Source organism: Globicephala melas, chromosome 3 (genome assembly GCF_963455315.2).
Source record: "Globicephala melas chromosome 3, mGloMel1.2, whole genome shotgun sequence".
Lineage (NCBI taxonomy): Eukaryota > Metazoa > Chordata > Mammalia > Artiodactyla > Delphinidae > Globicephala > Globicephala melas.
This window is the reverse complement of record NC_083316.1, coordinates 36011886-36036959: the sequence shown is the minus strand read 5'-3', so window position 1 is coordinate 36036959 and position 25074 is coordinate 36011886. Positions and strand designations below refer to the sequence as shown.

At 38.2% G+C, this 25074-nt stretch overlaps 1 protein-coding gene across 1 annotated transcript in view; it reads right to left on the bottom strand.

Annotated features, from left to right (window-relative positions):
- Nucleotides 1-18250: 18250 nt before the first annotated feature.
- Nucleotides 18251-25074, bottom strand: part of NNT (nicotinamide nucleotide transhydrogenase) — a 259323-nt gene continuing 252499 nt past the window's right edge. The window contains exon 22 of the mRNA XM_070045136.1: nucleotides 18251-18582. Coding sequence (XP_069901237.1) covers nucleotides 18526-18582 — 57 coding nt within the window. The 3' untranslated portion in view covers nucleotides 18251-18525. The remainder of the gene's footprint in view (nucleotides 18583-25074) is intronic.

The window sequence follows — 25074 nt, the reverse complement described above, 5'->3', positions numbered from 1 at the left end:
CGCACACTCATTGCTATTGCACAGGATTCGTTGCAAATAATTCTCTGCCTTGAAAGGAAATAATTTGGGGAGCAATTAATTCAAATCACTTGAAAAAATGAGATTCCATGGAGACTCAATTCAATGCCTAACCTGAGTCTCTGAGTACCCCTTATCTACTCCCAGTAGCCTCACTGCCATTTGCTCCCAACCCAGCTTGTCTCTTTTCAATGTGTTTCAACAAGAGGTGCATGAGGGTGAAGGAGATGTGGAAATACAAGCCTAGAAAGGGAATTTGAATCCCTCGTCCTTTGCACACTGCTCCTGATTACAGTATCTGCAAGCCACAATACCAACATCTGGGAAATAACAGCATTGAAATAAGCCTCCAGATGTCATATAGCCCCATCTTTTGTACCCAAGTCAGACGGTCCCTAATGATAACAAACAGTTAAACATCTCCAAGGAAAGAGCTGCAATAACCTCCTTTGGTATCTATCATGCTAACTATGATAAACTGTTGGAGTGAGTGTGCTATAGGCCACGTTCTCATGAGCCAGATGGCTCTCTCTTACACAGTGGAATTCTCCGTTAGATGTCAACAGAACAAGAGTGTGGATGTCTTTTCAGAGTCATGTGCAAGAAGATACACAATCTGACTTGTGCACAAGTTGTTAAGGGAGAAGAGGAGAATAGGGAGGAATGGCTATATGGGGAAGAGAGGCTTTGCTTGCTTAAACATTCATTCTTCCATGACATTAATGTTTAAAGACTACAAGGTGCCCTTGCCTTGCTCAGCAAACACCATTAGAAGGCATCTGTGCAAAATGAAGACAAAAGTTGAAATTTTAGCATAGATGTTGCAGCTGAGAGATGATAAATCACAACCAAACTCCTCACATTCTGGCCATTTATTGGTGAAACACCAGATGTAAAATGAATCAGAAGTCTCACTCCTCATAACAATGGATTCTATCTACTTAAAGTTTTGAGGGTTTAGCCAACATATTCTTAATAATAAAGAATGACTGGGAGACACAAACTATTGGGTATAAGATAGGCTCAAGGATGTATTGTACAACATGGGGAATATAGCCAATATTTTGTAATAACTGTAAATGGAAAGTAACCTTTAAAACTTGTATGAAAAATAAAAAGGAAAAATAAAAGAAAAATTGTAAACTATTAGAAATCACCAGCCTCAAAGGGATAAAAAAGGGTTGGTAGGGGCTTCCCTAGTGGCGCAGTGGTTGAGAGTCCGCCTGCCGATGCAGGGGACGCAGGTTCGTGCCCCGGTCCGGGAGGATCCCACGTGCCGCGGAGCGGCTGGGCCCGTGAGCCATGGCCGCTGAGCCTGCGCGTCCGGAGCCTGTGCTCCGCAACGGGAGAGGCCACAACAGTGAGAGGCCCGCGTACCGCAAAAAAAAAAAAAAAAAAAAAGGGGGGGTTGGTAATTCCAGGAATAAATGAAGTTTATTTTACATTAAAGAAGAAAAGAAAGAAAGAGACAGAAAGAGAAGGAGGGAGGAAGGGAGGGAGGCAGGGAGGGGGGAAAGAAGGAGGAAAAGAATAACTGTCTACATTTTAGTCAACATGGCAGTGAGGGAAGCTTCCTCAACGGAAAGTAGATAACCATACTTACAAATCAGGTAAATAGATAAATATATTATTGTTCGTATCCTTGACTATGAAAGGAAAAAACAAACATTTATGGAGTATCATTTATTTTTAAACTGTGCAATTCTATGAGTCAATTACTATTACCTCTGATTTTACATAAAGGGAAATTGCACAACTGGTAAGCAAGAAAGTGTCCAGATTCAAAATCTGTGTGTTTTGTTTTTGTTTTGGGGTTTGTTTGTTTGTTGTTTTTGTTTTGCTGCACCCCATGCCAGCAGTGAGAGCACAAAGTCCTAACCACTGGACCGCCAGGGAATTCCCCAGATTCAAATCTGGAGTCTCTGGCTATAAAACTACATTGGGCCACACAGAAAAAGAAAAACATTCTTATCTTCTTATTTCTCCTGCAAACAAGATCAGACTTATTTTCTAGTGAGAAATGCTTCTTACAATTTGTGATTACTGGAAACTTACTTTTTTAGATGATTCATTAAAGAAACTAGGGTTTAGATTTACCCTTTGTGATACTGAAGTATGTTATCTACCTAATTCACTATGTTATGCCTACTTTACTGCCTTGATCAGGGCTTTATTGTTAAGAGGATCTCTGCATTCTCACTCACCACCTTACCTCTCTCATGGACTTTGGAAAGACAATCAGCCTGAAAGGAGAAGAAAAAGGAGGCAGAAATCTCCCTAGGTAAACTCCTACTGTATGAGAAACAGGCAGGTAGTAGCACTTAACCCTGTATCATATATTACAGTTATTCAAATAAATGTCTTAGATCTCCTATACTTCTATAAGCCTTTATATAAGCAGAAACCATACCTCACTCATTCATAGATTCCCATAGTATGCATAAGTAATCTTTTGAATAAATTGATTTCAGCCAGATACCTCTACAAAGACTGGTTGAATATTGAAGTAAGATTTTTAAGCCAAATATATATTTGTTGAACCTAATCAAGCGTCTTGTTTGACAATACATTATTACAGAGCTGCTGGTACCCTGACATACAAAATTAAAAGTACATATTTCTGGAATCAGCTACCTTAAAGCCTTTCCCAGAAAAACGAAGGCAATAATCAACAGTTGCAGAATGTCAGGTCATTACCGCAACAACATACTTACAAATGAGGAACCTTGGTCTAAAGAGGTTAAATTATTTGCCTAATGTCACATAAGATCATAGCAAACCAGTACTAAACTCCAGGCCTCGCATTTAGTAATGAAATGCCTTTTGTCTCGTGTGACTTGGATCATCCTTCTTCTCATATTTCTGAATGAATAAATAAACTGACAAGTCTCACCAAATATGGAAAGGGACTGGACTAATACCATGCTGTGGGCTAACAATATCAGAGGCAGCCTTTATGGGATATGATTCTTGTTTCCCCAAAAGACATAATTAGACAGATACTATGTAAATGGATATTTGTAGTACATGATAACACAATTATACTGTATTCCCAAGTTACCTTCATCTGTTTCAATTACCTTCTGAGGTTCACTGGGACAGTCTCCTTTTTTTTTTTTTTTTAATTAATTATTTATTTATTTATGGCTGTGTTGGGTCTTCGTTTCTGTGCGAGGGCTTTCTCCAGTTGTGGCAAGCGGGGGCCACTCTTCATCACGGTGTGCGGGCCTCTCACTATTGCAGCCTCTCTTGTTGCGGAGCACAGGCTCCAGACGCGCAGGCTCAGTGGCCATGGCTCACGGGCCTAGTTGCTCCGCGGCATGTGGGATCTTCCCAGACCAGGGCTCGAACCTATGTCCCCTGCATTGGCAGGTGGATTCTTAACCACTGCACCACCAGGGAAGCCCAGTCTCCTTTTTCTTATTCTGACTTGTTGTGCTCTTGGTTATATTTTTGAAGATGCTATGATGATAAGCCAAATTTCAGTGAAGTTCCTGGAATAACTCAGAACCTGTCTCAATATTACAAACCCCCAAATGTGTTTTCCCTGCCTGCTGCTTCTTTCTTTCTCCCATTCTGCAGGTTAGTTTACAATAAAGGAGATTCATGGATCATGATTTTGGATAGAAAACATGCTATCTCAAGGCATCCTCAGTATTTTGTGGCTGCTCGGGACATCATGCAACGAACCCTGGGAGAGGGAAAGACTGAGGAAAATGAGGCTCCACTGATATGCTGTGGCTCTGTTTATTTCTTAGCTAGAAAAAAGAAGAGAACCACAAAAGCCATAACTTGCAGGTCTCCTCTGCCAGGGAGACTCCTGAAGGCGGCACATCCCACTGTGGTCTTAATCTTGTGACCCTTGGCTCAATTCTCTTGAAAGAATGGTACTTCAGAGCACCATTATGGGTGTCCCCGCTCCACCCAGATATTCCATTCTCATCTTTTTTAAACATTTCTTTGTTGCTTTTGTAAAAATATTGGTTTTTCCTTTAGTTCTTCTTCCTCATGATTCTCTCAGGATCATGTTCAGGAAAAAAGCACTTTCTCTCATTCCTGCGTGAGGTCATAGTCTCTCTTAATTTCAATCCCAGTAACCGATAGAAGAAGCTTCAAGAGAAGCAGTGGCTATAAACATAAATTACAGAGCTGATGGAAAGGGGATTTACAGAAAAGAGTTATTAAAATACGACAAAATGGGGCCACTGACAACCTGGAAAAAATAAGGCAATTTCCCTAAAGATAAATTTGTTCTTGTATATGTCACACCCATTCTAAGGCAAAAATTGCTAATGGTTCACTAAAATCCATGTGCTTCTCTTTTTCCTAGGCACACAACTATACTATATTTCATCACTTTCCTTGCATTTATGAGGGGCAATATAATGAGTTCTAGGAAATGGAATATGAACAGAAGTGATATGTGCCACTTCCATACCTACCCTATCTAAACCTTAAATATGTTCCTCTGTGTTCTTTCTGCCACTGGCTGTCAGAGATGGAGATAAAAATGATCTTGCGAGACATGTGTTGAAAATGCCAGAGCCTCCATCAATCTGAGTCCTGAGCAAAGCAGAGCCACCCTGAAGCAAATTTCTAGTATTTTGAGTGATTGTATATTTTGCTCATATTTGTTATAGGAGCCAGTGTCACCCTAACTAGTACACATTTTTTTTCTAGGGACTATAGTATAGTCAGGGAACAGATATCAAGAGACCTGTATATCACTCCAACTCTGCACTAAATACAATTTTTGCCTTAGATGCCTAGCCTCACTTTTTCATGTCTTCTAATGTTTGATAGGGATAAAAACAAGAGGTTAATCAGAGTCATTGAACCTTAGTGTTAAAAGACCACCTAGCCCAGTTCCATTACTACACAGATGAGGAAACCACAGTCCAAACAATTAGTCTATTTGAACCAGTTAGAGGCAAAGTTGGCATCAGAATCTAGGACTATTATTCCTGGTCCAGTGTTCTCTTTTCTAAAAGCTTAAAGTGGAATGATTCCCAAAAGGAATATTTCAATTAGTAGGGGGAAAGAATTCACATGTATATTAACTGGTATTTTTTTTGTAGTACTGGCATAAAAAAAGCATCATCTGATTTTGCAAGACTCTATACCTTGACTGTATTGTACATATTTTGAATGCACATAATAACTAAAAGGAGAACTGCTACTGCCTAGGGAAAGAAAACACATTACTAATCACTGATTAACATTATTGACTCAAAGGAAGATTTTTTAAAGTTATGTATATTGGACAATAATCACAGCTATATAAAATGGCTGAAGCTTTTTTGCTGTATCACTCCTTGCTAATTAAATTCAAAATACTGGAGAACAAATAGGTGAGTCTTAGGACTATTCACAATCAGCAGTCTGTTTTGTTGATGATTTGTTTCCAAAATATAAAACTTTGATAAATGTTTGATACATCTGTGAATAAACTCATTACATTTACCCCATAGCACTTTTATGCTTAAATCTTTACATCACCTTCCTTAGCTACAGTAAACTATCCATTAATTGTCCTTTGATATGAAATAATCTGCACTGTAAGCTTTTTTTGCGGAAAGCCCAACACATGCTTAAACCATAAGGCACAAGAGTGTAGCGACTAAAGGCCTGGACATTAGCCAGACTGCATAGATTTTAATCCCAATTCGAACAATTACCTTGGGCCCTTTATTTTACTTCCCCGTGCCTTATAAGTCAAATATGCCGATGATAACAGAATATACCTTGTTTCGTATGGGTGTTAGCAAGAAAAACGGCACACTCCAAAACAGTGTTTGAGGAGAGGTTAATGAAGGGGCTCTTTGCAGGGGGTCAGAGCACCCCTGAGCTAGCAAGAGCAGAGAGGCTTTACCACCCCTACGCCTAGTAGGTAGGAGGAAGACACTGTCACCAAAACCCAGAGAGAGAGACTGTTGGAGAAAACCAAATAAACAGGAGCTGTAGTCTTTGCGTAAGGGATGCAACCAACGCACAGTGACCCAAAAGGGAGGAAACTAAAGTAATATGTACCATGACCTCCCTTTGCTTCCGCCTCCTGATCTCATGCTGGGAACTCTATTCGGTAAACACAACCGGAAACCACAAAGCAAAATGTTCGGCACCAGAGGTCAGCCTCTCAAGGTACACCACAGGGTATGGAAGGATGGAACGTGCTTGAAGGAGTAAGTAGAAAATGAGCACACCTCATAGAGTTTCTGTGAAGACTAAAAGTGCTAAAATACGTAGAGTACTCACAGTAGTGTCTAGCAGTGTGAAAGCGCTCGCTATTTTAATTCTTTTTGAGTAGAGCGGCTGTATAGCATAATAACCTGAAGCCACTGCCTAGACTCAAATTCCAACTTTGCTGCTTAGTAGGACTCTGACCTTGAGCAAGTTTCTTAATTTCTCTGTCCCTGTTTCTTCTTCTGTAAAACTGAGATAAAAACAAAACCGCTATAGGTTATGTGATAATTAAGTGAATAACACATGTAAAACACTTAGAACAGTGCTCTGTATATATAAACTTCCAATTTTTTTTATTTATTTATTTTTATCCTGTTTACTCAAGAACTGTTGGCTTAAACAAGATTTCGGTTAATTCTGGTGCAATAAGACCTAGAAAACAATCCCTTTTCAGCTTAAGTAATTCCCTACTTATCACAAGGAAATGTGTACAGGGTTTACCAGTATACCCAGTGCTACAATATTCAATAGGCCAACTAAACACATGCTTAGGGCACCCTCAAGGAAAATGAGAGAGGCAAAGGGGTTAAGAGAAGATGATGGATTTATCAGAAAATATAGAGCGAAGCCATCTTATCTTCAGCATCCCTCTAAGGTTTACTTTGAATGTAATACTAAGGGTAGGAGAGATGAAGGAAATAATCTTCCCAATACTTGGGGTCTCTTCAGGTCTTAATCTAGTGCTAGGAAAACACCATTTGCTTTTATCTGTTTGTGTGTGTGTCCATTTTAAAGATGATGCAATCTCTCTTAGGATGCAGTGAGGAACAAGGGGAGCCTAGATGGAAAATGGAATCTAATAATCAGACACTTAATATATAAAAGACATTTTGTTGGGATCTGCCCAATATGTAAACCTTTATCAGAATTACTTTTGTTTTTCACTTAGTAAAGCCTCTAAATAACAGAGACCCTCATATTCAAATGCAACTTCAAAAACAGCTTCCCAGGAAAAATATCTCAAACACTTTCATCTTTCAGAACAATTCTACACACACACACAAAAATTTGAAACACTTTGCACCTGCGACAGCTAAACAAACTAAGCACTTCAAAACCAAACATTTCATGGGGTTTTCTATTGAAAGTGGAAGTGTACACTTTTTATACTGGGCTTTGGCATTCCCAGATGTCACAGAATTTTATGGTGAGAGTAAGAGAGTACACCTTTTAATAGTGTGAGTATGCCTCTGCTGCCACTCTGATCGATTACGTTCCTGTTTATTGGCTGAGATAGAGAGAAGATGGTGAGACCTGCGGGGAAGGGATGAATATTTAGAGGTGGCATATAATTGAACACTGGACCAGCCAAACCAAACCCACGTTGCAGGTTACTTACCCAGTTTGCCTGGGCCCTGTCTTCAGCCCAGTCAAACACAGAACCCAGAAGATTCCTATTTCCTCTTTCTTATTCTTTGATACCACCAAGGAAGACTCTCTGACCACTTAAAACTCAACAGCCACATACCATTTCCAAAGGAGGAAAAGAAAACAGTCAGGCCCCCACATCTCCTAGAGTTGAAAATTTTTGAAATACATATTTTTAGTTCTTAAAAAAAAAAAGTTTAGTTCTCAAAAACACTGTTTATAATAAATCATATGTCTCTGTTTTTAAATTGTAATCAACTATATGGTGAAAGTAGCTCTTTTATAAAAACTCTGCAATTAAAACAACCACTTAACACTCCAGCCTAATGCCTGCAGTAAATCAAATGTCTTTGCTGTTTAGATTTTAGCTGAACAGGTCCATATAAAAAAGGAGTTTTAGCACTATTTATAAGAGGAATTGTCTCTCCAAACCCATCCAACAATTTTTTTCATTCTTTAGGTAAAAACTTCAGCAGGAACTTAAGTGGGGTAGAGGCAGGCTACCAAAGTCTGTTTTGTGCCAGACATTATATAACAAGGTCAAATTTTAATGTACACACAAATGTACAGCAGCTTAAAAGAAGCAGTTGTTCAAAAACATGTCTAATAAATCATTGCCAAGGAGCTGGGAGGGCTGCAAGGGCATCTGTGTTAAACCACAGCTCTGTCATTTGTATACTGTGTGACCTTGGACATATCACTTAACCCCTCTGCTTCTCAGCTTCCTCTTATATGATCTCTCTACCACTCACTCTGCCTCTTTCCTGGTCCTACGCTCTATAGAACAGTCCATGTGGTAGAGTATTCCTTTGCATTCTCCCAAAGGCGTTTGCCTCATGACTCTTTCTACAAATCCATTCTAAGAAGAGTATAATTCCATGGCTATTCTTTTCTGGACAAAGCAGGCTCTTCCTTGTAACTAAATTTGACACTCTCACCAAAGACAGTGGAGGAGACAGAGGAGAGCAGCACAGCACAGAAAGAAAAGAATCACGTTTTAAGTCAAGAAAACCAGTTTCCAGCTCTGGCTCTGCCACTGCCTGGTTTGGGAAGAGACACTCTGTTTCCTCATCTGTAAAAGATGAGGTTAGAATATGATCTACCTGTATGTAAAACCATGCAGTACTGGCACATAAGTAAAAAAATGGACCAAGGGAATACAGGAGACAGTCCAAAAACAGACCCAATTATGTGTGGAAATCTAGTATATGATAAAGGGAATATCTCAGATAACTAGGACAAAACGGTACTTTTATTAAATTATATTGGGACAACTGCATAGCCATTTGGAATAAAGATGAACTTAGATCAATTCCTAACAACATATATAAGAACAAACTACAAACCGATCTGGAATCGATATGTAAAAAAGTAAAGCCATGCAAGTGCTTAAAGAAAATATGGATGAATTCCTCTATAACCTATGATTCAAAACCCATATTGTAATACTGTATTGTGATTCATAATGAGAAATTTATATTTGGTCTTCAGCCCTGTTTCTGGCACAGATCTCCTAAAACTCCTGGAATTTCCTAAGTGTTGAGAACCACAGAGGTGTCTTTTGTTATGCTAATAAGGTTACTTTGAGACTAAGATGGGGGCTGGTTGCCAGAAGAACCAACCTTGCGATTAAAGGGTTAGAACTTTCAGTCGCACTCCCTAACCTCTGGGGAGGGGAGAGGGGCTGGAGACTGAGATCAATCACCAATGGTCAATGATTTAATCAATCATACCTATGTAATAAAGCCTCCATTTAAAAAAAGGAGGGGGGAGTGGCGTGCCCCAAGAGCACGGAAGCTCTGCACCCCTTTCCCCATACCTGCCCTATGCTTCTTTTCCATTTGACTGTTCCTGAGTTATATTCTTTTATAATACACCAGTAATCTAGTAGTAAATGTTTCTCTGAGTTCCTGAGCCTCTCTAGTAAATTAATCAAACCCAAGGAGAAGGTCATTAGAACCTCCAATCTATAGCCCGTCAGGAAGCCCAGGAGGCAACCTGGATTAGCGATTGGCATCAGAAGGGGAGGCAGGAACGGGGTGAGGGATCTTGTAGGACAGAATCCTTAACCTGTGGGGTATGATGCTATCTCCAGGCAGATAGTGTCAGAATTGAGTTGAAATGTAGGGCACCCAGCTGGTGTCAAAGAATTACTTGGTGGTGTGGGGAATCATCCCCCACCACACACACACACACACACACACACACACACACACACACACACACACGCACGCACGCATAGGAACTGTGTGTCAGAATTATAATATGCAATAAAGGAATGATTAGTAAATTTGAAACTTTTGCATAGCATAACAGAAGACAAAAAACAAATGGCAAATTACAATACAGAATATAGATAAAGAACTAATTGTTCCTAATTTTTTTTAACTTTTAAAATTTGAGAAGCAAATTTAATAGAAAAATGGACAAATGAACAGAAAATTTAGCAAAAATAGATATAAAAGTCCTTAAGTATATGAAAAGGTGTTCAAGTTCATTATAATGAGACATGCAAGTTAAAGCTGCACTGAGATACTATCTCTCATCAGATTAACACATATTCAAAATACTGACAATTCATTTTGTTGGCCAGGCTGTGAGGGAAAAGAGCTTAGAAGAAGTAAACCCAAGTAGCAATGTGCAGCACAGCTTAGTGCCCCATCTTGTTTTCTAGATTCCATTTCTTACTTAAAGGAAAGAAATGGCACCTAGAGCCCCTAGAAGAAATGACTGATTGCAGGGCTATCGGGGAAATTATAATCTGAGCCTGAAATATCTTGTCGGGTAAAAAAATAAATGCTTCAAAGAAATGATGAAAGCATATCAGGAGGACACAGGAGCCATTTTGAAGGGGCTCCAACTAGTCAAATCTATGATCATTTGAGCATGAAAAGAAATAAGGCTAAATAATAAATTACAACCTTCTGAATAAAATAGGATTCATGAGTCAATACTGATAATAAATGGATAAGTGAATAGGAACGTATAGAGGGTTCTTCCTTACAGTAAAATTCCACCCGATAAATGTGAAGGAAGTGAAGGAGTTTGAAAATCAATATTTGACTGTCATAATTTATTGTATGACAATTGTATGATATAACAAATGGTCAATACTATTATTATGGATACCAGTGAATGTCTACTTATTTTTTTTTGTTGTTACTTCGTTTGTTTGTTTTCTACTTATTGCTTTACAATCCTTGACAGAGTTTTTTTAGAGCATAAATGAATACATTTCCGAGAAGAAAACAGTAGGTGAGGGAACTTGTTAGGGTTTTGGTGCTCAATTCTTTACCATTTCCTCCTTAAGGTTGTCAATCAAAGGCAATAACTGCTATTCAAGGAAATAACAACCAAATGGAAACTGGGTGCTGATTTACGAATTGCTGGGAGAGAGTCCAGTAATCTACAATTCCAGAAACTGTGCTGGGGATTAGAGATATAAAGCTAGCTAGTAATGTAGCTAAGAACTAAATAGAGAGGGGGGATTAGGAACAAAAGGACTTTTAATTTTTTCCCTGATTTTGGAGGAAGCTGATAGTAAAATGCTAAAAATGGGAAAAATGACCACTCAGATAAGTCATGGAAAATGAAGGGCCACCCAAATGACTTTTGAGAGAGAATTCTCTTGAAATATTGAGAGTGGGACCTCTGAAGAAGAGTCAGACATCACCAAGGGCTTCAGGATTTCAAGGACTGGAAAATTCCTTGGACCCCCTTAATGACGTGAGTGACCCCATATACTATTTCAAGATAGACTTTTTTTCCATATGTAGTCCATAGATTCACTTTTAGGAGTGGTAAACAAGAGGGAAGGACTTTCTTTTAAAGCACTATTTATAGAGCTAAAGCACTGGGCTTTCCTCTTGGGTGGATTTTTCCCAGATGTGCTATGTGGACAGTCAGCCAATAATGTGTGATTTCCCATCCACTAGTCTATTATCACTCCTTGGTCTGAGGATAAAAGTGATTAAGAAAGTTTACAAAGTAGAAGTTCCAGATTGAATTACATGGAACATTGAAATCCCATGAGCAAATATGGCAAAACCACCAACCATGTAATTATAGGTTCAAAACAACTAAAGAAATCAAGTGATTGAAACTGGACCCCAGAATCTTTAAAAGATCACATCTGGAGATGTCACTTATATTGTGCAGACCATAGCATCATAAAGAAGCAAGTCAAATGTGAAATGGAACCCAACATTGAAATTTTGAAAGTACATTCACTTTCTAAGTCAGTGTAAACATCCAGGATATTGTTGAGTCCCTCTTTAAGTTCACACTTAAGATAGGCCCAACCCACTAGACTTTTTGCACTGCTCCAATCTCAGCCAGTCCAGAGAAGACTCCAGGAGAACGGACTTTTGCCTTTTCCTACACTATGGTTTCTTTCAGACAGTGATGCCAATTAGAAGAACAGGTGAGGCAATATGTATAATACATTCCGTTAATGACATATTACCTACCAAAATTAGGCCAGGCGGCAGGAAAAGCAACAAGTCTGTAGTAGAATTTCCCGATCACGTGGGCTTGGTTTTATATAGTTCTGTGAAATCACCTCACTTCTTCCTCCTTTACAACTGTTTTGACTTGATGCAGATTCTTTCCTCGTACCTCCTTTAGGAAGGTTATACAGACTCACTCTCCTTGGACATAACTAGGTCAGTTTTTCCAATTACTTCTCTATGTTAACATTTTAACATAGGAGTGGTTTAGAGTCCCATTTAGTTAGGCATATACATAGACCTTCCTTTGTGGCAATTAAATTAAAGCCAATTTTTTAGTCCATATATTATATTTCTCTGGGTAAATCTTTGTTAGAGCTAGACAGTACTTGCATTATTTCTTGAGATTCCAATTGGTATTGAGCTCTTTCTTGCCATCCTTTACTTTTGGTTTCTTGGCAAAGGTCTCTTTTCTTAGATTATCCTTATTCTTATTCACTTGTTTCTAACACACTATGAGACCTGCTTTTATATTTGATCTTACTCCTATCACAAGGAACTTTTCCATGTCTTTGGTCTGTTAACATTGGGCCCTGCATACACCAGATACTTTGTCCATGTTAGACCAGTTAGAGAAACCAAAGAAGTTTGAAATCAGAAGCAAGTTTCCAGAAGAGATTCAAAAAGGTAGAAATGAGACACAGTGACAAAGCATTCCTGATCAGGACCCTGAATTATATGCCTACGGCTTTACATACTTGATTAGGCCTCAAGTAACCCATGATCATCTTTGCTTCCTACCAAGGCAACTGTATTATAAGAAACCCTAAAAATACAAATTCCATCTTGGCTTTCTGGACCAAGAGATCATCATTCAAATAATACTAAAAAAAAAAAAAAAAAAAAAAAAAAACCCAGAAAAACAAAGAAATGTAATAGTAGTAAAATTCAGAGCCAAGAGAAAAAAATTCACATTAGTGAGAGACAGTGGAACCACCTGAGGAAAGATATAAAGACGATACCTTTTAAGAAGCTCAGTATAGCTGCTGAACCATGAAAAATACCACATCCATAAGAAGCACATAGAAGAAAAAGAAAGGTACTTCAAAGGCCTCCATTTTCCAGCCAAGATCAGTAAGATAAATACATGAAATAAAATTACCGTGGAATTTCAACTCTTTAACTCTTCAGCTGAAATATATTGTGCTAGAAAGTGAATGATTCTGGAATAGAAAACCTCAGACCTCCAGGTCATGTGTTTGTTCACACCAATGAACAAGGTATCCTCAGTTCCCTATGAATCCATTTATTCTAAATTGTCAAATCTTTCCCCATAGTTCTTTGAGAAGGTCATCACTAGCCATGTTTTCAAGCATAGTTTCCTAAAAATAAAATGATTCCGAATTCATTTTTGGTTAAACATACCGCTTTCTAATAGAGATCGTTTCCAACTTCACCTTATACTCCTAGTCTGCAAGATTTCCTTATCCTTCTAGAAGTTACTATCTACCATTCCAAAGCCTATAGTGAACAAAATGAACATGAGAAGAGTGAAAAGCATAGACTACATTAGTACCTACGATTCTTCTTAGAATGCCAACTATCAAAACAACTGCTAGCCTTCTTACTACAACTTTATTCCACACAAATCTATCCCTGGGATTTCTTATTCTTAAACCAGTTTTCTCCACCAAACCTATGCTACCATACCCAGGCCCTTTTGTGATCCCTCCATCACTCATTATATAACAAACAGTACAAAGATCCATTTTATATTGGCTTATAAACTGAAGAAAATAAAACAAGTTTCTGTTGACCAGGCCAAGTATTACTGTTGAGTAGAACATGGTTTTCTGTGGGGTAAAAGATGTACTTGTCTCTAAAAACCTATTTCTCATCTATCAAACTCTATACCTATATCACAGATCTTTCATTATTATTCAACAAACACACATGGCAGCCAAGCTTACCAAGGTCCCTCAGGATTCAACCCATCTTCCATGCCTCCTTGTTTGAGTTCTACCTTTTCAAGCAGGGTCATGTTCCACCAACAGAGGACCAAGCAAAAGAAAGCAGGAGTTTAGCTCTGGGGTAATCCAGGAGGAGCATCTCTTCTCCTAGGCAAATTTAGATATCAACACCAGAAGATGAATCTTGGGTCTGGTGTAACAATTCCAGTCATCTCCCAGAACCCCCCAACTTTGATTAGGTGCAAGTTTTTCATGGACAAATTGCAGCAACCTTTACATATCATTTTTTCCTCTTTTCCCTTGTACAGAAAAAAAAAAAAGGAATTACTAAAAGAAGGGGTCCCAACAAAGGATTTCGTTAGCCTCACTCCAAGAAAAAACTCTTTTTAAACAATAAAAGAGAGATTATCCCTGTCCTGAGATGAATGTGTTATTGTATGAACCCACTTAACTGTTCAGGGTTTGAGAAAATTTCCTTCATCTCTGGGTCCTGTCTTTTTCCTTATGCCTGGCTAATGTCCCAGCTTAAAATCCTACTCTTGCCTATGCCCAGCTACTGCACCTAAACCTCTTTACTAAACCTTGTCTGGGATCCTTGAATACAAATCTGCCTTCCCTGTTCCACCAGGCTGCTGCAGACACAGATTTCTGCATTCTCTAACCATGGACTTGCCTATAACTTCTGCTCAGTTTCAACCTCTGAACGTCCACCCCAAACTGTCTTCTCAAAATCCAAAAATGTCCAGCTTGGGCTAAACTTTGACGTTCTGACCTCCAATTTATCCCTAAAATTCTCATTAATCAACCTTTCCCTCAGCTCTGCTTTCCCTGTCTCTCCTCCCTCCTGACCTAACATTTGTTCATGCTTACCACCAAGTCCAGATGCTAACTTAGAAGACATCATGGAACGCTTCAGGAATTTCTTGAATGTAATGAAGAAATGAGAGGCCTAGGCATATTCTCTATCAGTTCCCACATCAAGCAGAAAAAAGAAATGGACCTCAGTTGATCATTTCAAAAAAGAGTTATAGTTAAAGTGATGTGAGGAGAGAATTGACTGAAAACTATATATTTTTTTGACAAACAATTCTACCAGTTTGTAAAGTTAGGGTTTTTTTAAAATGATTCAAGGAAGGTACCCCAGCCACACGTGTAAGGACTTGTTAGAGCCAGTCAGGTTTTAATTGTTCTGAATCCTAAAGTGTCCCTCTTACTAGAAAGAAAAAGTTAATTCTTTTAGGGAATTGGCATTATATAACCATCAAATATTTCACCCTCATAGATTTAAGACAGTTTTGAAATCTTGCTACATTCTTCCACAGTTCATTCCAATCTTAACATCAAAGGTGAAATTCCTGAATGTGTAAGACTTAGGTCTTTACATTAAGTTTTAGTAATACCTCTACACAACATCTCTAAATCACTTCTGCCTCAGGGTTCACCACTGGTCATTCACTGTGTGAATAGTGAAATATGCAGTGTTTTTGCAAATGGTACAATATTCCAGTGAAAGACATAATGCCCGGGCCCCTCATTCCATCTGCCTCTGGTTTGTGTCAAGCTGACACTCTGTAGGTCAGTTCACTCATCCTTAATACATTGTTTAAATATACAGTAAAAGCAATATTCATAGGGCGGTATAAATATCATACCCCCAAATTACAACAGTTTTATTTAAATACTTCCATCTTCTACAGAACTCATGGAGATTTCAATGTTTCCACAACTTGGGATTTAAACAGACCAAAAGAAATATTCTGAGATGGATGATACAAAAGCAAAAGACAAGAGACATACGTGCAGTTTTTAAAGTCTTTTTTTCAAAGATCATTGCTTTGCAACTTTGGGGGGGAATGCTAGTGAACATCTGGATCATTCTAAGGGTTAAAGATCTATAAAACACTTCTATTTATAAAACCCTTTCTCCATCTCCACTGAGGAAGTCAGAGTGATGAAAAGTATAGATGCTGGTGTCAGCAACACCAGACTACATTCATCATTAAGGCAACAAGACTAAGAATCAAACTTCTCCATGTAGAATGAAACTACTGAGACTGTTAAATTGCTATACTCACCCAGGTGAGTTAGTCTAACACACGATCAGAAAGTAATATATATCATTAATCACCAGTCTCTCTGATGAAAAGGACTCGCTGTTTTGATTTCCCAGAAGTCTGACTATGCTGGTATTTTAAACAGTATGCAGTTCACATTGGGTCTAGGGAATGCTCTGAAAGGGGGAAAAAAAACCCTTTATTTTTATCCCAAATAATTGCTAAATAAATGTGTGACTTAGCTCAGAAATTAGAGAATAATTTGACTCTTCTTTTAAATATTTATCAAAAATAACCCCCCAAATCCAGAAAGAATAAAATATTTCCTTAAACATGAGAATTTCTAAAGCCAATACCTGTACTTCTGTTTCAAAAATTGTTATAAGTATTTATCATTATTCATAAAGAAAGTAGATTTCATTTGGAAAGAAATATAAGAAAAATCAAAATAAATGTATATCTCGATATTTCGCTTAGTTTAATTGTTTGCACTACATATATTACCCCCCTCTTATGGTGATTCAATGCTAAAAGGTATACAAACAAGCCTAGTTGAAACAAAGCATATTAAAATAATTTTTCTTTTGAGAGGAATGCATGGCATATCTAAACAAATAGTTTCAGTAGATGAAGAACTTCCTGACCTAAGAGATGGCAACAGATAGTCGATAACATAAGGTAACACTGAGTCATAAACCAAAACTTTAGCTGAAAGCTTCAAAGACCCAAAGAATTACTAGTGAATAACATTTAAATCCATTGATATGAGAAGAATTTTAAGTATTTTTCAAATGCAGATGTCTGTACAATAATGAATTCAGTGAATACTTGACCTTTATTGAGAACTTTTTTAAAGAAAACCCATCTCCTGATGTTGGTTCAACAATAAAATTTATTGAAATTCAATGGTTGTTAAGTGGGGCCCCCTTCCTCTGCTTTTTTGTAATTGTGAGCGATCACTAGACACAACATTTTCCTGATGTGTGAGCCAAAGCCCCAGATGCCTGCCCAGATTCTATCCTTTCCAATTTACTTTGACATCCTCAGTTCCTTTCATAGGAAATGAACATTAGCCTCTTGTTCATCTTGCCTCCTTGGTGATGTCCCATCCGAAAAGCTATTGTCAGAAACCAGTCAGTTCCTACCTGACCCAGACACATCATTGAAATTTAATTCTACAGGTGTTTGGCAGATGAACTAAGAGAGAAGCCTCTGCAATTTCCATTTTCATTCTATAACCCCGCTGTCTGGTACTTATATCATTTTTCCCCTTCTTCTCTTGAATGTAACTGAATGTTAAAACAGTTAATAAAGTAAGACCACATTGTAATTTCTGCTATTTGTTGAAATCTGCCAAGCTGGTGTATTGTTTTCATTATTTTGTGACCTGTTCCACATTCTGACATGGGCCTTCTCCCCGTTTGACATGATGAGCTGTGGCATCATTCATGGAAGGATGAAGAGCTTGCCCAACAGCTAATTCCTTGACCATAGTAGTACCTTGTAAGATTTGGCCAAGGCCTCAGCCTGCAGACTTCAGGAAAGCCAGACAATGGGGGGTGGGGGGAGCAAATGTTGCATTTTTGGTTTTTTTATACAAGTTACCTCTGATACAATTTCCTTATGAGCTTGCTGGCAATTCTAGAAGAAAACGGACTATTTGTTCCTCCATGGGAATTTTCAAAGCCACAGGATAATGGTTTCAAAGAAAGTAAGAGGGAATGATGAAATAAAAACAATGCTATTACCCTTTCAAGGATAAAAACTACCAGCATATTTCAACTGGGTGGTCCAGTGATTACAAATGAATATTTATTTTTTGTTTGTTGGTAGTGTGACTTATTCCAGAAAAGATTTAAAGCAGCTTCAAAAGAAACATGAAATACAGCAAGTTAAAATAACTCTAAAATACATACGGAAAAAAATCAAAGGAAAATTCAGGAGATGGAAAGTGAGAGGGAAAAAGGAATTCAGTAAATAAAATTTATGGTATGGCCTTTGCTTTGCTAAAGGTACGTCACAGGTTATTATTATTAATTATTAATTAAATAATAAATCCACAAGTAACGAAAGTACTGCTTGTAGAAGGAGAATATAGAACTCAAGAGCTGTAAAAGTTGTACTTGAAATGAAGATTGTAGAATTCTTTGTAGGACAGACGTTGGTGTCACTAACAGATGACCTCATTTTACTTTGAAAGCAAACATGCATATGCCATGACTGAGATGCTCTGCTGCAGTTTTAGTCCCCAAGTTCCTAAGTATTAAAGCTAACCTGAAATATAGCTTTACTGTGAGTTTATATTTATCTGTTAGGGACCATGGCCTGAAATTTTCCACATACAGAAGTATTCCTGATTTGCATCCTGAAAGCTGATATCCTAGTATTTCAAGGCAATGATAGATGAACTGTGGCACCACCTAATCACCCGTGCAATTTGCGTCCAGCTCTCTGTCGACTCAAGAACGGTTTCTTGCACACCTGTGGAAGAAAATGCACCACCAGATTAAGCAGGGGGAAATGACTCCCTTTCCCAAAAGAGCAGTCCTCCATGGTTTTGGATGAATTATTGCTCTGCACTGTGAAGTTGGCACCTAGAAAGCCAAATCACTGTTCACAGAATTATTCTATTCAAGAATCCTGTGCATGACAGGTGTTCTGATGTGGCAGGGTGATTTTTCAAAATCACTAGTGACTGTCCTTAGCTTTCCCCCGCAAGAAGCAAAGGCTTGAGAACTGCACTGGCTCCTCCTCCATTTCTGCCTTCTCTATTGCCAACTGGACATGTGAAAACATAAAGGACATAAGAGAAATTCAACTGGTTTTAAATGCCTCTTGAATCTCTTATGCTACTCTATCCTTCAATGACATCATGGACTTTTCTGTACTGGCCAAAACACTGGCAACATTTTAAGCTAATGTTAAAATTTTCATCTTAAGGTACAGGTGGCTTGTATGAGCCTTTTCCTTGGCACCAGTGTGGTGAGGGGTGGAGAAGCTCCAATGAACATCAACGTGCAGAGACGTGTCCTTGGAAACATAATGCTTCACTTCACAGTACAGAATTGAGATTTTCAAAACTTCTTCAAGATTGGTTCCAGCCCAAAGTTAAAATATGTCACAGAAGATGGCCAAATTCTCCTTGCTACAAATGAAACACTGGTTATTGGGAGGTTAAGAAGTGTTGAAGCATGCCTCCAGAACCTCCACTTTCGTTTCCAGAGGCCTCTTTCGTGTATCACGGGCAGAATAACAACCTACCTATGTGCTCTCTCACTCTTATCCAGATTCACTCATCTATCCCTGTATCCATGGAAGTAGAAATAACCCACATCATCCTACCATCATCAAAACACCAATAATAATAGCAACAGTTCCCCTTTACAGAAGGCCTACTGATATACCTGGCACCATACTAGATGTTTTATTATGTCCTTTCATTTGGCCTTCACAATGGGTTTATGAAATTGCTTTTATTACCCTCGGTTTGCAGAGGAGGAACTCAAAAGTTAGAGAAATGAAGTAATTTGTCCAAGATCACCCAACTAACAAGTGCTAAGGTTTTAAAAGTGTGAGGCTAATGAAAATTTCTTTCAACTCCTCGGAGAAATATACCATATAAATTACAAATTATCTGAAAAGTATGAAAAATTTTCCACACTATTTATAGACCAACAATGAAATTATTAGGAAATATAATTAATGAAGCATAGAAGGCCACATGGACAACACAAGATCTGCCTCCAGGCCAGACAAGCTGAATAGCTTGCTGGTACTATGTTTATGAGTCTGTTGCAAGTTGCTATTTGTTAACCTACACAAATTAAATAATGGCCAACTAAGTGTAGTAACCTTCAGGTCTTCCTGGGAAAGTGGGGCCCACTGGGTATAGTCCACGGTCATTCCTTCGCTCATGATCCACCCACATACTCAAACTAGCGCAAGCTCCCTGAAAACACCCTATTTGTTTCAAGAATTCCAGCAAAACTCTATCCAACTGAGGGCTTAGTAAATTGCCTACAACTAATCCATGGCCTGTGGGTTCATTGGGAGCTAGTTCGGGAGGTCAAAGCTTAACGCACAAGGGAAAACAGAACATGTGCGAATGTAGATGAATCCTTCATCCCAAAGCAGTGCTGGAAAATTCATATAAATATACAAATATGCTGAGCTGTATTGTGAAAGGAGCCATTTGTTTTACTAAAACAAGTTGGTATGGTGCAAGATTTTTCTTGGCAAATAAACAGAACACAATGGAAAAATTTGTAAACAATGAGGTTTTCTGGCAATCTTTTAAAAACTGAATGAACAATCTTTCCAAAAGGTAAAAAACTTCCTTTTCCTCAATCCCCCATGAGATACTACTCACTCACATATTATCACTTTGAGACTCAAAGCAGATGAAGAAATATGGCTCAGTGACCAGCAGAATTTGTTAAAAGGACCTTTTGGTCACTAGTGAGCTAACCTGCCAAATTTCCAACTTGGAACTATATAGGCCAAGCCTTCCTAGCCAGAAGGAGAAGTCACTCAATGATGGTCACGTACTAGAGTTCAGGAGGTGAAGAAATCACTCCTCTTCCCAGAATTCTTCTTAATGTGTAGTCTTCCTCACACTGGCAAAGGTTCCAATACAGGAATTGCTTTACTTCCCAAATGTTACTACAGAAACCAAATGTTCTTGCTTAAACACAGGTTTCATTGGAAAAGTGTTGGCTAAAGTTTAAAAATACAGAGGAGAAAAGTTCTCCAAAGATAAGGTATATGATGTTGGCTTAAGAAATCTCAGCCTAGTATGGTCACAGCTCTCTTCTGAGTGGTGCCAAACCAAATGGATGAAGTCTGTAAGTCTGTCCATAGCAAACTATACATCTTTTTTTTCTACTTGGTCATTCAAAAGTGTTGGACACACACACACCATTTTGGACTCATCGTCTGATTCATCTCATTCTTTAACATGCTCGGAAGTACATTTACATCATTTGTGTCTTAAAACTGCAAAGGACTGTGAATTAAATCTTTTCTTAGATTAATTTATGTCCAAAACATTTTTAACTGAGAACTTTGTACACTTGACCGTACGTAACTGTATAAAACTACACATAAAAGATACACATTAGGTTTTGCTATCCAATTCCTTCTCCCTATGGAACTGGTAATAACCCTTAATTACTGTGGCTAAGAGAATAATTCTGGTACCATTCTAGATCCTCTTTTCTGTATCCCACACTAGGCTTATTCCACCTGGTTTGCACTGGGATGTATCGTTACTTCAGCGTTCCCCCCATCAAAGTTCATAGATGCTACTTAAGTGCTTAAAGTCCTATCTGCCCTCAGCCAAGTAACCAATGTTAACAATCTGTTAACAACCTGTGTGTATATTTTATACTCTTCTGCATGCTCATATGTTCATGTATACACATATATATATTACATAGGTATGTATATATACATAATTTGATATATATACTAACATACATGTTAGGAATTTTCTTTGACTGTCACAGACAAAAGGTTAACACCCTTAATATAAAAGGATTATAGCCATCACAATAGGTTAGATTTTGCTGTAGTAACAAACAACCTGAAACGTTTCAGGGGCATAAAACATTATTTCTCACTTACACGTTGTGTCCTTTTTTCGTCAGCAGTGAGCGCTATAATCATTTTGCCTCAGGGACCCAAACTAATGGAGGCTTCATCTCAACACACGCTTCCGCCGAGGCAGAGGAAAAAGGGCATGCCTGACCATGGGCTGTTTCTTCAAGCATCTACAGAGAAAGCGCTTCAGTGCTCATTTTATTGGCCAAAGCAAGTCTCATGGAGATGCTGGATTCTATAGGTGGGAGTATCAATCTTCGTGAACAGTGATATCAAACCCTACAAAGAATTTCTAGCAAAGAGGAAAAAATTAAGAAATACAACTCTATATGAGAAATGATCAATAGACACATTTCCAGTAGGGTTTTTCAAACTTGGCACTATTGACATTTTCAGCCAGATAACCTTTTGTTGTGGGAGCACTGCCTCATAAATTATAAGATGTTTAACAGCACCTCTGGCATCTATCCATGAGATGCCAATAGCACCACCCTCCAGTTGTGACAAACAAAAATGTTTCCAGATATTGCCAAATGTCCCCTGGGGGGCAAAATCACCTGCAGCTGAGAAACAGTGGTTTACAGAAAATGAAATGCAAATGACCCTTAAACATATGAATATCTGATCAACCTCACCCATAATAAGAGAAATATAAATCAAAATTACAGCATACCATTTACCACTCATAAGGCTGGATAAAATCTAATAGTTGATCAACATAAGCTCTTCCCAAAGATACAGGCGATAACTTCAAACTATATTAAATGGAAAATACAAGGTATTTTCCCGACCAGGGATCAAACCCTTCAAGGGAAGCACAGAGTCCTTTTTTGTTTGTTTGTTTGTTTGCTTTTACTTGTTGAATAGTTTTCATTTCATTTCATTTTATTTATTTTTTTAACATCTTTATTGGAGTATAATTGCTTTACTGGTGTGTTAGTTTCTGCTGTATATCAAAGTGAATCAGCTATATATGTACACATATCCCCATATCCCCTACCTCTTGCGTCTACCTCCCACCATCCTTATCGCACCCCTCTAGGGGGACACAAAGCACCGAGCTGATCTCCCTGTGCTATGCAGCTGATAAAGCACAGAGTATTAACTACTGGACCGCCAGGGAAGGTCCCCAGTTATACCATTTTAAATGATAAAAATTAAACTTCTGAAAAAAATACTTCTGAGTCATAGGAAGCACACAAGTTTTGGAGTCAGGCAAAGCTACATTCAAGGGCTTCCCTGGTGGCGCAGTGGTTGAGAGTCCGCCTGCCAATGCAGGGAACGTGGGTTCGTGCCCCGGTCCGGGAAGATCCCACGTGCCGCGGAGCGGCTGGGCCCGTGAGCCATGGCCACTGAGCCAGCGCGTCTGGAGCCTGTGCTCCGCAACGGGAGAGGCCACAACAGTGAGAAGCCCGCGTATCGCAAAAAAAAAAAAAAGAAAAAAAAAAAAGCTACATTCAAATCCTACTTCCCCATCACTTACCCAGGTGTGTATCCCATGTGCAGGCTGTTTAACTTCTCTAAGCCTCACTTTGTCAAGTGGATATGAAAATGCCTATTTAACAAGGCTGTTGTAAGCTTTAAAGAAGATCTTAAACACACACACACACACAAAGTGCTTAGTAAAACACATAATGAGAACTAAATAAATAGTAGCTATTACAGTTACATAAGATGGATTGATGAAATTTTCTAGCCGTTTGTAACTATTTTGCTACAAAACTGGAAAAAAGTATTTCAACAAACCATTTTAAAGACTATCTCAGTTGCATAACAAAACATGAACACTTTATGGATCATTTATCAATGTTGAATACAAGTTTCCTCTGATGTGGTGGGAACGGATATCTAACTCTACATTCAAGAGCAAAAATTACATTACTGAAAATGCCTTGGGTGAAGAGAACTGTTGGTCAGTGGAAATTTCAGTTCAGTTTCATACTACCACTCATGAATTTCCATCGCTCCATTTATCACATCACTTTGTTTCTCACTGATTCCTGCCCAGTCTGATATGCAGTTCCCATGTCTATGCCCACATTGTGTGCTCATCCATTATCTTGCCTCTAAAATACATTTACATTTCTCTTTGTCATGTAAATACAGACTTTCTTCAATGCCCGAGGGGTATTGGGTCAGGACCCCTCCCCATGCATACCAAAAATCCAAGGGTGCTCAAGTCCCTTATATAAAATGGCATAGTATTTGCATACAACCTTTGCTCATCCTCCCATATACTTTATATCATATCTGGATTACTTATAATACCTAATACAATGTAAATACAATGTAAATGCTATGTAAACAGTTGCCAGCATGAGGTTCAAGTTTTGCTTTTGGGGACATTTTGGAATTTTTTATCCAAATATTTTCCATCTGCAGGCCCGGAGATATGGAGGACCAACTGTACTTGGTTGCCCATTTTTTATAGTATAACTTCATAAATTTATTAGGAAGGTCATTTCTTGTGTATGATAATTTGGGTAGGCTAACTCTCACCTATTGCTTTGCAAACACCATTTATGGAACAAACTAATAGTGTAAACATGCCTCAGTCAGTTGCTCATTCTTTGGTATTTGCAAAACACTTTGTATATGTTTGTCTTAATAATAACAATAATAGCTAATATTTATTGAGAACTCATCATGAGCTAATAACTCTACTAAGTGTCCAAAATGCATTAAATAGCATAATCCTAATAACAACCCTACAAAAAAGGTACTATTATTATCTCCATTGTATAACATGGAAACTGAGGCTTAGAAAAGTTCAATTCGTTTCTGAAATTCACATAGCAAGTACATGGAGGAATTGGAATAAGAGCTCAGTAAGTCAGATTCTAGAACCCTTCCTATTATTCCTATCATCTATTAGTATTTAGGATTCTGTCTTGTAATTACTGTATAAGCTCTTAATTTTATGTATCAAATAATAAAAATACAAGCTCCAAGCCAGTAGAGATCATGTCTCCTTCTTCTGTGTGTCCCCAATGCTTTAAACTAGACCCTGGCACATATATAAACAACCAATCTTTGATGAATGAATAAATCAATTGATATCAAACAAAAATGTAAAATTTTCAGTAAAGTTGTTAGATTTTGCTTTGTTTTGTTTAACCAACTGGAGAATTTAGTATTTCCCATTTACCAACAGACTAACATATTAATTTTTTTAAACATTCTGATTTATTAATTTAATACAAAACCCCTGAGAACTTTACATGAGCAATATTTCAGTAGCCTAGCATTTTTTAGGTACTTCAGAGTCAACTCCCTCGCCCCTCTCATAAATTTCTAGTTGTACTAAAATCCAACTTTCTGCCTACTCTGTGCATATCCTGAGAAACCCAATGTGGCTAGAGAAAAGCAAAC